This window comes from Ranitomeya imitator, chromosome 1 (assembly GCF_032444005.1).
Source record: "Ranitomeya imitator isolate aRanImi1 chromosome 1, aRanImi1.pri, whole genome shotgun sequence".
Classification (NCBI taxonomy): Eukaryota; Metazoa; Chordata; class Amphibia; order Anura; family Dendrobatidae; genus Ranitomeya; species Ranitomeya imitator.
In genome coordinates this window covers 695,662,297-695,676,504 of record NC_091282.1, presented here as the reverse complement: position 1 = coordinate 695,676,504, position 14,208 = coordinate 695,662,297, and the positions used below count along the sequence as shown (strand labels likewise).

The following is a 14,208-nucleotide window of genomic DNA, read 5'->3' as shown; positions in this document are numbered from 1 at the left end:
GCAGGAAAAAAAAGTGATCGAGGTCTGACCCATGTCAATATGTGTCCTGAATTTTAGAGCGCATCCAGACTTGAAGACAAGACGACTGTCCAGACGCAAACCGGGAATCTGAGCTTCTGAAGACACTGTTCTTGATATAAGAAGCGCTGAAAAGGCACTCTGACCATTAGCAATATATCCAAGAGACCGATAGAAGGGCGAGAAGGAGGAGAATGGAGCAAAGATGACTGAACAGGGAAATGAAGAACGCTGTAGAGTATTCAAAACCAGATGAGTGCCCCACCAACATACATGGGCAGCCACAAGAGATGTAGTAAGCGTGCGCACCACACAGGAAAACACCACCTGAATTAAGCTGAGAACAGTCTCCCTGAAAGGAAAGTATAAAGCCACTCTTAGGGAGCTGAGGAACATACAAGACTCAAGATCCGACCATAGGTAAGAAGAGGAAGGGAAGAAGAGGAATTTCCCTACTTGGATTGTAATCACATCCTTATCAGCTGAACCGGAGCTTGGATGCTACGTTTCATGAGCAGGCAGTGAAACTGGAATAGTCAAATAGAAATCGCAAAGATGATAGATTTGGAAAACAGATATAGAAGTTTCAAAGAGGAAAACTGTGGAGATGTAGACTACCTCCATGCCAGAAGAAGGCTTGAGGAAGCGGGAGGATTTTAGTGTAGGCTACTGCCAAAGTGTTGAAGAACAATCACTGAGTTGCAGAAACTGGAAGTTGACTACCTTTTAGAGCACCCCGAATCTCTTCAGGACGATATAGGGAAAGTTCTGCCATAAACCACTATGGACAAAAAGCCTAAGAGTATGCTCAGACGAGAGAACACACGGGAAGGACAGTCAGAATGGTTGAGTTCCGAGGAGAGTAGAGAACCCTTCTGGAAGGACGGGCTCCGCATGCAGATTGATACAGCATGTTCCAAAAACTAGAGACTGGGTTGAAATAGGTGCGATTATGACCTGTTGAAGGTCGAGCCCAAGTGGAAGTGTGCTCCTAGAAAAGTGCAAGGTATCTCACATGTAGAAAAAAAGAAGCCCTGGACCAAATGTTTGATCCTTGTAAGGATACTGAGAGAATGCTAAGCCGATGCTGATTGCTAGAGTCTAGGAGTCTCTGCAGTCCAAAAAAGATGGACTAAAGTGGGCACTAGGCGGAGGCGGGCTATAGCTTCTACGGAATTAGTCGTCTTGGAAGGCATTAGAATGCACATCAGTACCTAAGCCGTAGATCCAGAATTGAAAGATAGGTACTTTCCATTCCTGAATCGGGAGATATTTAGCTGAGTAAGCCACACAAAACATGGAAAGGAGACCTCCCAACTCCTTGGAAAGTTCACCATGGAGAAGTCCGAACCTAGAAAACAAGTGCTGAAGAGCTACAATATGAAACCGAGTGCCGGAAAGTGCACAAGTGACAAAAAGAATGATGAAGACTATTCAATATGAGGATGAGCGGTCTAGCCTATGGAAAACGAGCTTTGATTTCCTGCTGCTGTTTGGGTACCTATGTCCAACCCGGAACCTCTTGGAAAGGAAGGGGGAAAGGATACTTGGATCTGGGACCGATTACCTTGGCATGAGCGGTGAGGATCAGGAAATGTTGGCCGCTGTAAGAACAACATAAACAATGACCAATCTGTTCAGCTAGGTCCAAACATTCGAGAGATGGGGGACCCCAGGAGGATGCCCGGTGCCGGCAACTAGGATGTCTGGAGTAGGCAATTGAAAGGACTGAGGCCGGTTCACCAACACAACCAGCTGGGCCGAGTGCTGATCCTGTTCACCAGAGAGTCAAACTTAGCCAGGGATTCCGCAAGTTGGAATAGGCTGTCCGAGCGAGGCAGTGATTGACCTGGGAATCAAAAAGTAATAACTGGGAGAAAAAAATGAAATTATACTCTAAATACTGAGAAGGAAATGATTTGTGCAGGAGGAAGAAACTCGTTTTCATGATGTAAAAGAAAAAAAATATCTGATTCATGACTGATGCGGCTCTTGTACTAGGGTTGTTGCTTGCGAAGGTCAAGGTATTGTCCGATCTGTTCTTGTCGAAGGAGGGAACTCGTTCATGTAACATTTGGAAATCAAATCCCAGGGCTGAATAGGCTCTTGTAATTAGGGCTTTATCCATTCTTTCTAAGAAAGAAGAAGCAAGTACCGACAAACAGGCAAGGAGCTCAGGTGGTAAGAGCACTCAAGGTTTTTTTTGATTGCCCTGCGATCGGGCATGAAGATTATGGTAGATGTAGGATCTGACTCGCTAGTAAATGGACAGCACACTAGAAACGCTGCTGCTATTGGTCATGTGGATCATACATAGTGGGACCAACTCAATGGATAGTGAGTAGTGCATGTGGATAGCACTGCAGATAATAATGTGGTTCACAATAGATGGAGGTCCTCCTCTATTGGATTGTTGGCAGGAGGTCCAAATATCTGGAGGTTTAGTGTGGCATCGTAATCAGGGTGAGGTGCGTGTCACGAAGTAGATCTGACTCACTGGATCGCAGACAGATCATTGAATTGCTACTGCAACCGGGCATGTGGTACATGATAGATGTCGGTCTGACCTACCGAATAGCCGACCAGGCACTTAAATTGCAGTTGAGATCGACCATGTGGGAAGTAGTAGATGGTGGGCCCCCGCGACAGAAAAAAAGACACTTTGTTCTCTCGGGTATCAGTTATGAAAGGTGTGCTGTGATTGAATGAGGGTGGAGGGCGAGGAACGCAGGAGAGAACAAGCGACTGGCTAAAAACAGGAGGGGCATGTCCCGGGCGCGTGACTGACTGACTGAAATGGCAGGAGTGTGACTTGGCCACAGGAGAAGGCCAAGAACTGAACCTGGGAATACATTTGGAAACCAGGCCACCGGAGTAAATACAGGGTGGCAAGGGGGTCAAGGCTGGGCTATCCAAGGAAAAAAACTTGCCACTGTCCCAGGAATCTCCCGTGCCACTTGAATGTCCACGCCGGGCAGCAGAAAAAGCGCACTCAATTTAAAAGGGAGTGAGGGGGCAAAGGCCGCACAGAAGCAGGGTCTAAAGTAAGGAGAGGCAGACGAGAAGGAGGGAGCGGCACGGATGTCTATTTAAAAAAAAAAAAAAAAGTGCAGGGAGGGCCTTATACCCAGAGATACACCACATACATACGCACCTCTGGGCACCCAGCTATATTGCCGAAAAGTTTAATAAAGATCCCCTTATGAACTGCTTCCTGCACAGGGGGACAGAAGAAGGGGGGACCTGTGGAAAGAAAGGTACCTCTCCATCTCTGAAGATGTCTCTGAAGTACAATCGGATGTCCAAATCTCACTGGATAGCGGGACGTTTGTACCTCCTGATGCTGTCTGGCTTTGGTAGGCAAGCAGGCAAGAGAGAGGGGCCATGACCATCCTACGGATCACCTGAACACCTCTCGTGTTAGGGTCCTGCCAGATAGACAGGTGAGGGTACTGGATGTCAGTCCACGCCGTACTCTTGTCTCTATATGCGATAACAGAGTGACTGTTCACACTGTTTCCCACCAAGAAAGGCTTGAAAAAAACACCTAAAAATAAAGAGGAAAAACATTAATGAATAATGCCAAAAACCAAGTTAGATATGGGACTAATGAAAGACCTATGTCCTCCTCCTACTGACTGTAAACTGATTGGTTTGGCTCTGGTTGGTGGATGTATACTACTGAGGAGGCGCTAACTTTTTTTTTTTTTTTTGCCTAGTGGCAACAGCATACAGCCATGGGTTTCCTGTGTCCCCCAATGAAGCGAGAGAGAGTTTGTAGGCGTAGAATACGTAGTCGAATTCTGATAGTTGCAGGACTTGCAGGTAACCAAACATCTTCTTTGATCTTTCTGGAGCTGATCATTGGAAGCTTCTTTACCATTCTTGTGATTCTATGCTGATAGTAGTATTTATTTTCCTGCCATGTGTTTTGAGTTTTGGTTGCCATTTTAAAGCATTGGAAATTTTTAAGCTGAGCTGCCAATGATTTTCTACACTTCTTTATATGTTTTTCCCTGTTCAATCAACTTCGAAATCAAAGTTCTTTCTCCTTCAGTACAATGTCTGGAACGACCCATTTAACTCACTAAGCAAGGGCTAAAACCAGCAAGCACAATATTTGCTTCTCTCCTTTAAATAAGAGCCATAATTGACCTGTTTCTTCACAGAATAAATGACCTCAATAACTCATCTTTTCATTGCTATTAATTAGAACACCCACTTTTATTAAATGCATCAGCTTTACCCAATTAACAGCGTGCATGTTATGGCTGTTTATTCTGTTGGTTCCCCATTAATCGCCTATACCTAGTCAAAGTTTTTCCCATGTTGTCTGATGTCCTAAGTTCCCTGATTATGAGTTGTTAAGGCCCCCTTATTAGAGATGGGAAATTGTCGAGAGATTTATGCTGCCCAAATAATGAGGAAGCAATAAATACATCAACTATGGGTGTTTTTTTCTCAATTTCTTCAGTATATTTTAGAAAGCATAATGTGAAAAGAACAAAGAATAGGGATTGCTCCAAGGCTTTCTCTTACTTCTTCCTGCCCAGCTTGCCTCAAATAATGGGTCTCTCCATATTCGAAAATTGGGAGAAACCTTTAAGGTACCTTCACACATAACGATATCGTTAACGATATCGTTGCTATTTGTGACGTAGCAACGATATCGTTAATGAAATCGTTATGTGTGACAGCGACCAACGATCAGGCCCCTGCTGGGAGATCGTTGGTCGCTGAAGAAAGTCCAGAACTTTATTTCGTCGCTGGACTCCCTGGAGACATCGCTGGATCGGCGTGTGTGACACCGATCCAGCGATGTCTTCACTGGTAACCAGGGTAAACATCGGGTAACTAAGCGCAGGGCCGCGCTTAGTAACCCGATGTTTACCCTGGTTACCAGGCTAAAAGTAAAAAAAAACAAACACTACATACTTACCAACCGCTGTCTGTCCTCCAGCGCTGTGCTCTGCACTCCTCCTGTACTGGCTGTGAGCCGGAAAGCAGAGCGGTGACGTCACCGCTCTGCTTTCCGGCTCCCAGACAGTACAGGAGGAGAGCAGAGAAGCAGAGCGCAGCGCTGGAGGACAGACGGCTGTAGGTAAGTATCTAGTGTTTGTTTTTTTTTACTTTTAGCATGGTAACCAGGGTAAACATCGGGTTACTAAGCGCGGCCCTGCGCTTAGTTACCCGATGTTTACCCTGGTTACCGGCATCGTTGGTCGCTGGAGAGCGGTCTGTGTGACAGCTCTCCAGCAACCAAACAGCGACGCTGCAGCGATCCGGATCGTTGTCGGTATCGCTGCAGCGTCGCTTAATGTGAAGGGGCCATTAGTTTAAGCTGCCCCAGAAAAAAATCAGATGGGAGCTTCTCACAGGCCATGTTTTAAAGCATAGCTGTTTGCAACGAGCTTAGGGAGTCGACCGGTGCTTCATGCTTACCATAGTCCAGGCATGATGAATCTGCTGACAGACTGCCTTTAAATCACGGGATGGGGTTCACAGGAGAAATTACATACATACATACATACATACATACATACATACATACATACATACATACAGTCATGGCCGAAAGTGTTGGCACCCTTGAAATTGTTCCAGAAAATTATTGCAATTACACATGTTTTGTTATGAACATTGGGCAAATCGTCTCACTCAGCTGCACATAGTTTTTGACGCAGTAACGCTGTCAATTTAAATCTTCCATTGGTTTATTAAGAGTACTGCATAAACCAGTGCAACGTTTGCAATAGAAACCCGGCATAACAGGAAAACAAAAATCTAACCACTGTAACACAGTCCTTGTTGCCATTCGAATCCGCCCGCTTCAGGAACAAACACCACAAGGTTCAACTTTCCTTAACATGAAAACACAACTCCAGAACTTGCACCTCCAGGCCCACCCCACACTGATTGCTCTAAAAGGATGGGTATTTATCCTCTGGACTCCTACCACTCTACAGCTGCTCAATCAACCTAGCACTAAGCATGGCCGATAAACCCCTCTCAGCACGTAGTGTGCTGCATACTTTTCCTAATTTTATATTACTGGAGCTAACAACCTCAGTGCTACATATCTCCCCTTTAGCACTTTGCCATTTACTTTGTCACAACGTGTTCATTTCCTTTGTGTGTATTGGGACAACACAAAAATAAACAGAAAACTAAAGACAAATTGGACTTGGTTTCACAGAAAACTCAAAAAAATGGGCCAGACAAAATTGTCGGCACCCTCAACTTAATATTTTGTTGCACACCCTTTGGAATAAATAACTGCAATCAATCGCTTCCTATAACCATCAGCAAGCTTCTTACACCTCTCAGCTGGAATTTTGGACCACTCTGCTTTTGCAAACTGCTCCAGGCGCCTTCTCCCAACAGCAATTTTAAGTTCTCTCCACAGGTGTTAAATGGGATTTAGATCCGGACTCATTACTGGCCACTTCAGAATCCTCCAGTACTTTGTTTCCATCCATTTCTGGGTGCTTCTTTAAGTATGTTTGGTGTCATTGTCTTCCTGGAAGATCCATGACCTAGGAAGCAAACCCAGCTTTCTGACACTGGGCACTACATTGCCACCTAAAATCCATTGATAATCTTAGGATTTCATGATGCCTTGCACATAGTCATGGCACCCAGTGCCAGAGTCCACAAAGCAATTCCAAAATATTTTTGAACCTCCACCTTGTTTGACTGTAGGTACTGTGTTATTTTCTTCGTAGGCCTCATTCCGTTTTCGGTAAACAGTAGAGCGATGTGCTTTACCAAAAAGCTCTATCTTGGTCTCATCTGGCCAATGTTTTTAGAGAAGGATTTTTGCTTACGCACATACAGTACATTTTGGCAAACTACAGTCTATTTTTTATGTCTGTGTCGTCCTGGGTCTCCTTTCCTAGCGTTTCATTTCATTCAAATGTAGATAGATGGTTCATGCTGACACTGATGCACTCTAAAGAGACTGAGCAAAGAACCTTCGGCACTCAATAAAAACAATTTATTGTTCAGTGTTCAAATAACAAAGAGGCAAAACATCCACCATATACAAAAGAAAAAAAAGAAACGTTAATATACACAGATACGCTTCAGCTTCAACGTTTTGGCAATGTAATGCCTTTATCAAGCCAAATCTGTAAAGGAAAAGTCTTAGATATTGGGATCAAGTTGGCCGTTCTGCCTGCTGAAAATGGATGCCTCAGTGCAGCAGCGGGCTGCCGGTGTGTCTGTGTGGGCGGGACGAACACCCGCACAGAGACACCGGCAGGCCACCGCCGCACTGAGCCATCCATTGTCAGCAGGCAGAAAAGCCAAGTTGATCCCAATATCTGAGACTTTTCCTCTATAGATTTGGCTTGATAAAGGCATTACATTGCCGAAACGTTGCAGCTGAAGCATATCTGTGTATATCAACGTTCTGTTTTTTCTTTTGTATATGATGGATGTTTTGCCTCTTTTTTCTTTGAACACTGAACAATAAATTGTTCTTATTGAGAGACTGAGGCAAGAACCTTCGGCAATTTGATTTTTTTTCCTTCAGAGTACCATTTTGCATTAAAACAGTGAGCACCCCTTATATACCAAATACTGATGCATTCTAAGCCTGCAGAACAGCTTGATGTTCTTTGGAACTAGATTGGGGCTGCTTTCACCATCCGGACTATCCTGCTTTACAACCTTTCATCAAATTTTTTCTGATGTCCACGTCACGGAAGATTAGCTACAGTGCTATGGGTTGTAATCTTAAGTATTTTGCTCACCCTGGACAGAAGAACATCAAGAGCTATGGAGATGGACTAGTGACCTTTAGATTGTTGATATTTTTCAACAATTTCCCTTCTCAAGTCCTCAGACAGTTCTCTTCTTTCTTTTCTTCATGCTTAGTGTGGCACACACAGGCACATAATGCAAAGATTGTCAGCTTCTCCCATTTTATCTGGTTTCAGGTGTGGTTTCCATATTGCTAGCACCTGTCACTTGCCACAGGTGAATTCGAACTTGCATCATATGCTTGAAACAAAGTTGTTTACCCACGATTTTGGAAAGGTGCCAACAATTTTGTCCTGACCATTTTTGGAGTCTTGTTTGAAATTGTGTTTTTTTTTTTTTTTTTTGTGTTGTTCCAATTCACACAGAGGAAATTAACATGTATAACAAAGCATGTGTAATGACAATCATTTTCTGGGACAGATAATTAATTTTCTGGAACAATTTCAAGGCTGCCATCTCTTTTGGCCATGACTATATTAGCTGTTCTTGGATTATCAAACACTGCCATCATTTATAGCAAATTATAAATTAATAGATAAGTGTATTTTAATCTATTAATATTTTTTTTGCAGATGCTGTTCTTTAATATTCCCATGACGTTGTACCTCTGCTGGTGTTTGCTGCTGCGGTGCAGAGGATTCGGTTTCCTCTCCCATCTGAAGCATAGTAGGAAGATAGTCTGCATCCCAATACACTTCTTCATGTTCCTCCTGCTGGCTTGGCAAATCTACTCCATCTTCTTTTTGATGTTGACCTACGGCACCTTAGCGGCGTTCCTCTCACCAATGAAGCTGTGGCTAGTGGTAGCCACGCTGGTCATGGGTAGGAGAGTATGGGTATATAACTCTGCAGAACTCAGATCTTACATAATTGAGCTAAAAAACTGCCAAAGCACTTGACCCCCAGCTCTCCTGGTGCCTCTAACAGGTGGGTTGTGCTTGGTGCATCATACTACTGTAACCCTAAATGATGGAAGCCCACCAAGGTGTATTAGTTCAATTATTTGTTTGGATTTGTTGGATATTTGTCTCACTATTGATCACACACACAACACTACCTGATATGATGTAGCGTGCCAGAGCTTACTGAAGGATTTAATTTCACAAACTTGAATGACATTTCAAATGCACTGAATAGAAGCTGGATGGCCCAACTACTGACTTACATTCCCTTTAAATAGTGTAGAATCAGCAGAGAATGTCAGATTATTTCAATCTATTTTTTATTGTTTTTATAGAATATAAGGGATATAGGGATAAAATGAATTTGAGCTATTCCTGTTTTCACTGTCAGCTGTGCCATACAGACTGTGACACAGTCAGCGGAGAAGACATGTTCATTACTAAAACAGACATGTTTTCTTGTTTGACAGCTCAATTGTATCACTGCTAAGATAATGGAGGATTGTAATAACCAGAATATTCCCCATAAATCTCTGGTCCCTGATGGATGGGGGCTGTATGCTGTCTTTCCAGGCGACCATAATCGTCTCTTGACAGTTGACTCGCATTCGTTAAAGCTGCCATAAAGCACACTCCCCCCCGCTGCACTGTGTATATATAGACCATACAGGACCTGTGTATCACCAATATGGCTTCCAAAAGAATCTGCAACAAACTATGAAAGCAGAAATTAGATTCAAAAGTGGAAATAGTTTATTCTTCTTCAGGGAAAGTAGATTTGAAAGTTGGAAAAATATTTTTTTTTTTATTACAGGGAAAACTTATGCAAATGGTTATGAGAATTCTTATTATTTAAGAATGTACAATATAATGGGTCTTTGCAGATAGTACTAAGGCTGCTACAATCAATCAGTCTTCTGAATCGTCAAAATCCTAATAGCTATATTATGTGCGATCTGGCTGCGGACCCCAACGTTGTATTATACAGCGCCCATCCAGAGTTTGATGCACTGGCTAATACAGATAGGTCCAGAGCCGGTAAAGGGACTGATAACTGGACTGCTATCTCTGGCAGTCACATAGACAATTAATTGAGTGGGAGCCTGCATGCACACCTCCGCTCCATTTAGGATGGTGATGTAGAGCCCCATTCTCTGAGTCATTGGGGACCCCTAGTAAATCAACAAGTTATCCCCTATCCTGTAGATGGGGTATTTCCAAAATATCAAAATTAAGTTTTAGACACTAGGCATAAGGTTATGGATGATTCATTGAACACCGCAAAAAATCCTCTTTTTGTAGGCAAACGTTGAGGTTGCGGCCTAAAGACCTCTACTTAACAAAACCGTGCCAGACCTGGCCACAGTATTTGTGTGCCATTGCAGCTCCGATTTATTCACCCGAAAGGCTCGTTCATACGACCGAGTGCAATTGGACAAAACATTGGATCTCATTGGGACCAGTGTTATTCTATGGGGCCGTGCACATGTTCAATTTTATTTATTTATTTTTTTTGCATGCCCGATTTGGATTGCACTCTGCCATGCAAGTCTATGAGTCTGTGGAAACCATCGGACTGCACTCGGATGTCATCTGAGAGCAGCCTGATTTTTCACAGACTGGCAATTTGACTTATCCACAAAAAATCTGATCACACTATGATCAGTGTGCGATTAGCATAATTTTCCCAATTCTGTAGGATGAGAGAAAATACGCTGGTGTGACCCTGAGCCTAAAGGAACTCCGTCAACTCCTAATACTGTAGTGATCTAGTGCTGATAAAACAGTGATGGAAATTACAGCAGGCTCATGAGAACACGACACATCGCTGGAATCAGTGTATCTTCCCCTACATTATGCTGCTCTCAGATTAAATGGCAAAACTCTGCTGACAGATTCCCTTTAATTAGGCTGAACTGCAATACAAGCTACAACCAAATGGCTATTTTTGGATGAAAGCAATTCTATTTTTATATTATTTAAAGGAAATCTGACCACCCCGGATATGGTGCAAGCAAAAGGCAATTTTGTTGGTCAGCCCTAAAAGTAACACCGCATGTAAAGTGTGCAGGTGTGGGGCAGTGTCTGCGCTCTCATACCGCTATGTACCAGTGTCTACAGTCATCCAAGCTGCTAATAATATACCTAACCATGTTAGAAGCATCACAAGAATAAGATAAAGGCACACAGATGCATAATGATGACTTGAAGGCATTTTTAATGCAAAGTACAAGGGCACTTTAAGATGTGTAATATCCGGATTTCCGGCAGTCCTGCTGATCCGATCACAGTAGATGATTTTGTCTGGATATTTTCTGCACAGCACAGATAGTAAATATGGGCTAATCTTACATCCATCACCTATTATCATCTTTACTCTACGCTTAGACCCTTTTTATATATAAAGGAGAGACCCTTGAGGGTATGTTCCCATTTTGCACATACACTGCTGATTTTTCCACCCTTGGATTTTCAGGTGAAAGATCAACCTGCAACGTATAAGGCTGCCGTCACACTATCAGTATTTGGTCAGTATTTTACATCAGTATTTGTAGCCAAAACCAGGAGTTGGTGATAAATACAGAAGTGGTGCATATGTTTCTATTATACTGTTCCTCTAATTGTTCCACTCCTGGTTTTGGCTTACAAATACTGATGTAAAATACTGATCAAATACTGCTAGTGTGAGGGCAGCCTTAGAAGTAACAACAAAGCGGGTGAAATTATTTCCCAAAAAATCAATATGATATATTGATTACTTTTTTACTTATGGCCTGCATTTCGTCATTTTATGCTGCGGAATTGCTATGTCAGGCTGCGTGCCCATAATGTGTTTTTGATTATGTTGATCTTCTGCACCTAATAGCTAAGGCTAAGTTCACACAAGGCAGTTTTTCAGCATTTTTTTTTTCTGCAGCAAAGCCGGATTTCTTGGCAGGAAAGAAGCTGCAGAAAAAAACATGTTTTCCTTGGTTTTTTTGCGGTGGTTTTGGCATGCTAGATTTGTCTCTTGTGCATGCTGATAAAGTTTAGTGTTTAAAGGGACACTGTCACCTGAATTTGGAGGGAACAATCTTCAGCCATGGAGGCGGGGTTTGGGGGTTTTTGATTCACCCTTTCCTTACCCGCTGGCTGCATGCTGGCTGCAATATTGGATTGACGTTCATTCTCTGCCTCCGTAGTACATGCCTGCACAAGGTAATCTTGCCTTGCGCAGGCGTGTACTATGGAGGACAGAGAATGAACTTCAATCCAATATTGCAGCCAGCATGCAGCCAGCGGGTAAGGAAAGGGTGAATCAAAAACCCCGCCTCCATGGCTGAAGATTGTTCCCTCCAAATTCAGGTGACAGTGTCCCTTTAAAAAAGTCCTATACCATAGAGTCAGGTTTGGGAGCAAAAAAATGCAGCACAACATACCTGCGTTTTTGGTTCGTTTTTTCACCACACATTCAAGTCAGTGGGTGAAAAATGCTGAAAGAAGTAACATGCTCTATGTCCAAAAAAAAGTGCAAAGCACAATAAAAAAAGGCTGTGTGCATGAAATTTTTGAAATCTAATAGGCTTTGCTGTTACTGCAGCTGACAATTAGCATAAAAACCGCCTAGTGTGATGTTAGCCTCAATTACTTGCATTTTTTGTCTGTTTGGCTACGTTTCCACAATGAGATTTTGATGTTGCAGATATTCTACACCTATTCATTCAGTTAAGTTACCATATACACTCGTGTATAAGCCGACCCGATTATAAGCCGAGGCACCTAATTTTACCACAAAAAAACTGGGAAAACTAATTGACTCGAGTATTACCAGGGTATGCATTGTCCCCTCATCCCTGTCCTGGTGTGCATGACTCCCCATTCTTGTCCTTGTCTGCATGGATCTCCATCCCCGTCCTGGTATGCATGGCTCCCTCATCCCTATCCTGATATGCATTGGATCCTCATCCTTGTCCTGGTTTGCATGGCTCCCTCATCCCTGTCATGGAATGCATGGCCCCCTCATCCCTGTCCTGGTTTGCAGGGCTCCCTCATCCCTATCCTGGTATGCCTGGCCCCCTCATCCCTGTCCTGGTATGCATGGCCCCCTCATCCCTATTCTGGTATGCATGGCTCCCTCATCCCTATCCTGGTATGCATGGCCCCCTCATCCCTATCTTGGTATGCATGGCCCCTTCATCCCTATTCTGGTGTGCATGGCTCCCTCATCCCTATCCTGGTATGCATGGCTCCTCATCCCTATTCTAGTATGCATGGCCCCCTCATCCCTGTCCTGGTATGCATGGCTCCTCATTCCTGTCCTTTAATGCATATCCCCCCCATGAGAAAAAGCATGGGAAAAAAAAACAACTCCTACTTACCTTACCTGCGAGCCCTCGCAGCATCCTGTTCCGGTGCCAGCAGCTCCTACGCCCGAGCGATCATGTAACATGTAAGGTAATGAATATTCACCTCTCTCCACTCACTGGGGACACGTGACCGCTCGGCCGCAGGAGCTTCTGGAAGCCTGAACAGGACGCTATGATGGTGCACAGGGAAGGTGAGTAGGAGATTTGGTTTTTTTACCGCTGCTGGAAGACAGCATCTGCGGCTGTAACTGTGCGCGCTATAAGAGAAATGAACGTTCAGTGCCAGTGCAGTGAATATTAATTTCTCTTTAGCAGAGGGCACAGTTGCAGCCGCCGGCTCCTGTCACCCCCTGCTCCACCGCTTCCCCTCTCCCACCTGCTTCTGGGACAATGACTTGGGTATAAGTCAAGGAGGGAGTTTTCAGCACAAAAAAAATTATGCTGAAAAATTTGGCTTATTCACGAGCAGGGCCGTATTTGCCACTAGGCACTTGAGGGCACGTGCCTGGGGCGGGGGAAGGGGGGGCACCTGAGCACGGCAATATTTTTTTTATTATTTCTTAATTTATTTATTTTTTAAGTCCGGGTCCACCTGCCCTCCCTCCTCCTTCCCGCCCTCCATCCTTCACCCCCACCCTCCATCCTTCACCCCCACCCTCCATCCTTCTCCCCGCCCACCTCAGTCTTCTGGCTGCTGCTGGAGTCTTGGATCCAGTCCTGTCACATGTACAGCACAGGGGACCGGAAGCGGAAACAAGTCACACCGCAGGCCCGCCCCCTCCTCGCTGAAGCGCCAAGTTCAATTTCTGCCTGACAGTCCTGTGTGCGACTCAGCCGGCCCGCCTCTGTCTTCTGGCTGCTGTTGGTGTCTCAGATGATCCCACCAGGGGCGGGCAGAGTGCAGATGCCCCCGGGCCAGTCCCCCAGCAGCAGGTTCAGGCCGTTTGCTGGGTTAAAGGCCGGGTGCCGGCAGCCGCATCCCTGCACTGCAGACGCCCACACTGTGCAGTCAGTGTGTGCTAAAGTCACCTGGCTGGAAGGAGGAGATCCAGAGCGGCACAGCGCCCCCGATCCAGATCACTGTCGGCTAGGGAGGTCCTGGGATCTGACAGTTACAGCCAAGCAGAAAAGGGAGGAAAAAAAGCATCTTGGAAGGGTAAGTGGAGAACACTAGG

At 44.5% G+C, this 14,208-nt stretch overlaps 1 protein-coding gene across 3 annotated transcripts in view; it reads left to right on the top strand.

The window, feature by feature from the left end:
- Positions 1–14,208, top strand: part of TMEM62 (transmembrane protein 62) — a 134,654-nt gene that overhangs the window by 79,107 nt on the left and 41,339 nt on the right. For 2 of the 3 annotated variants that reach the window (XM_069730841.1, XM_069730849.1), the window contains one exon: positions 8,358–10,579. In XM_069730841.1, coding sequence (XP_069586942.1) covers positions 8,358–8,684 — 327 coding nt within the window. In that variant the 3' untranslated portion in view covers positions 8,685–10,579. Of the gene's footprint in view, positions 1–8,357; positions 10,580–14,208 lie in introns of those variants that run through there. The other variant, XM_069730834.1, reaches the window with a different exon arrangement.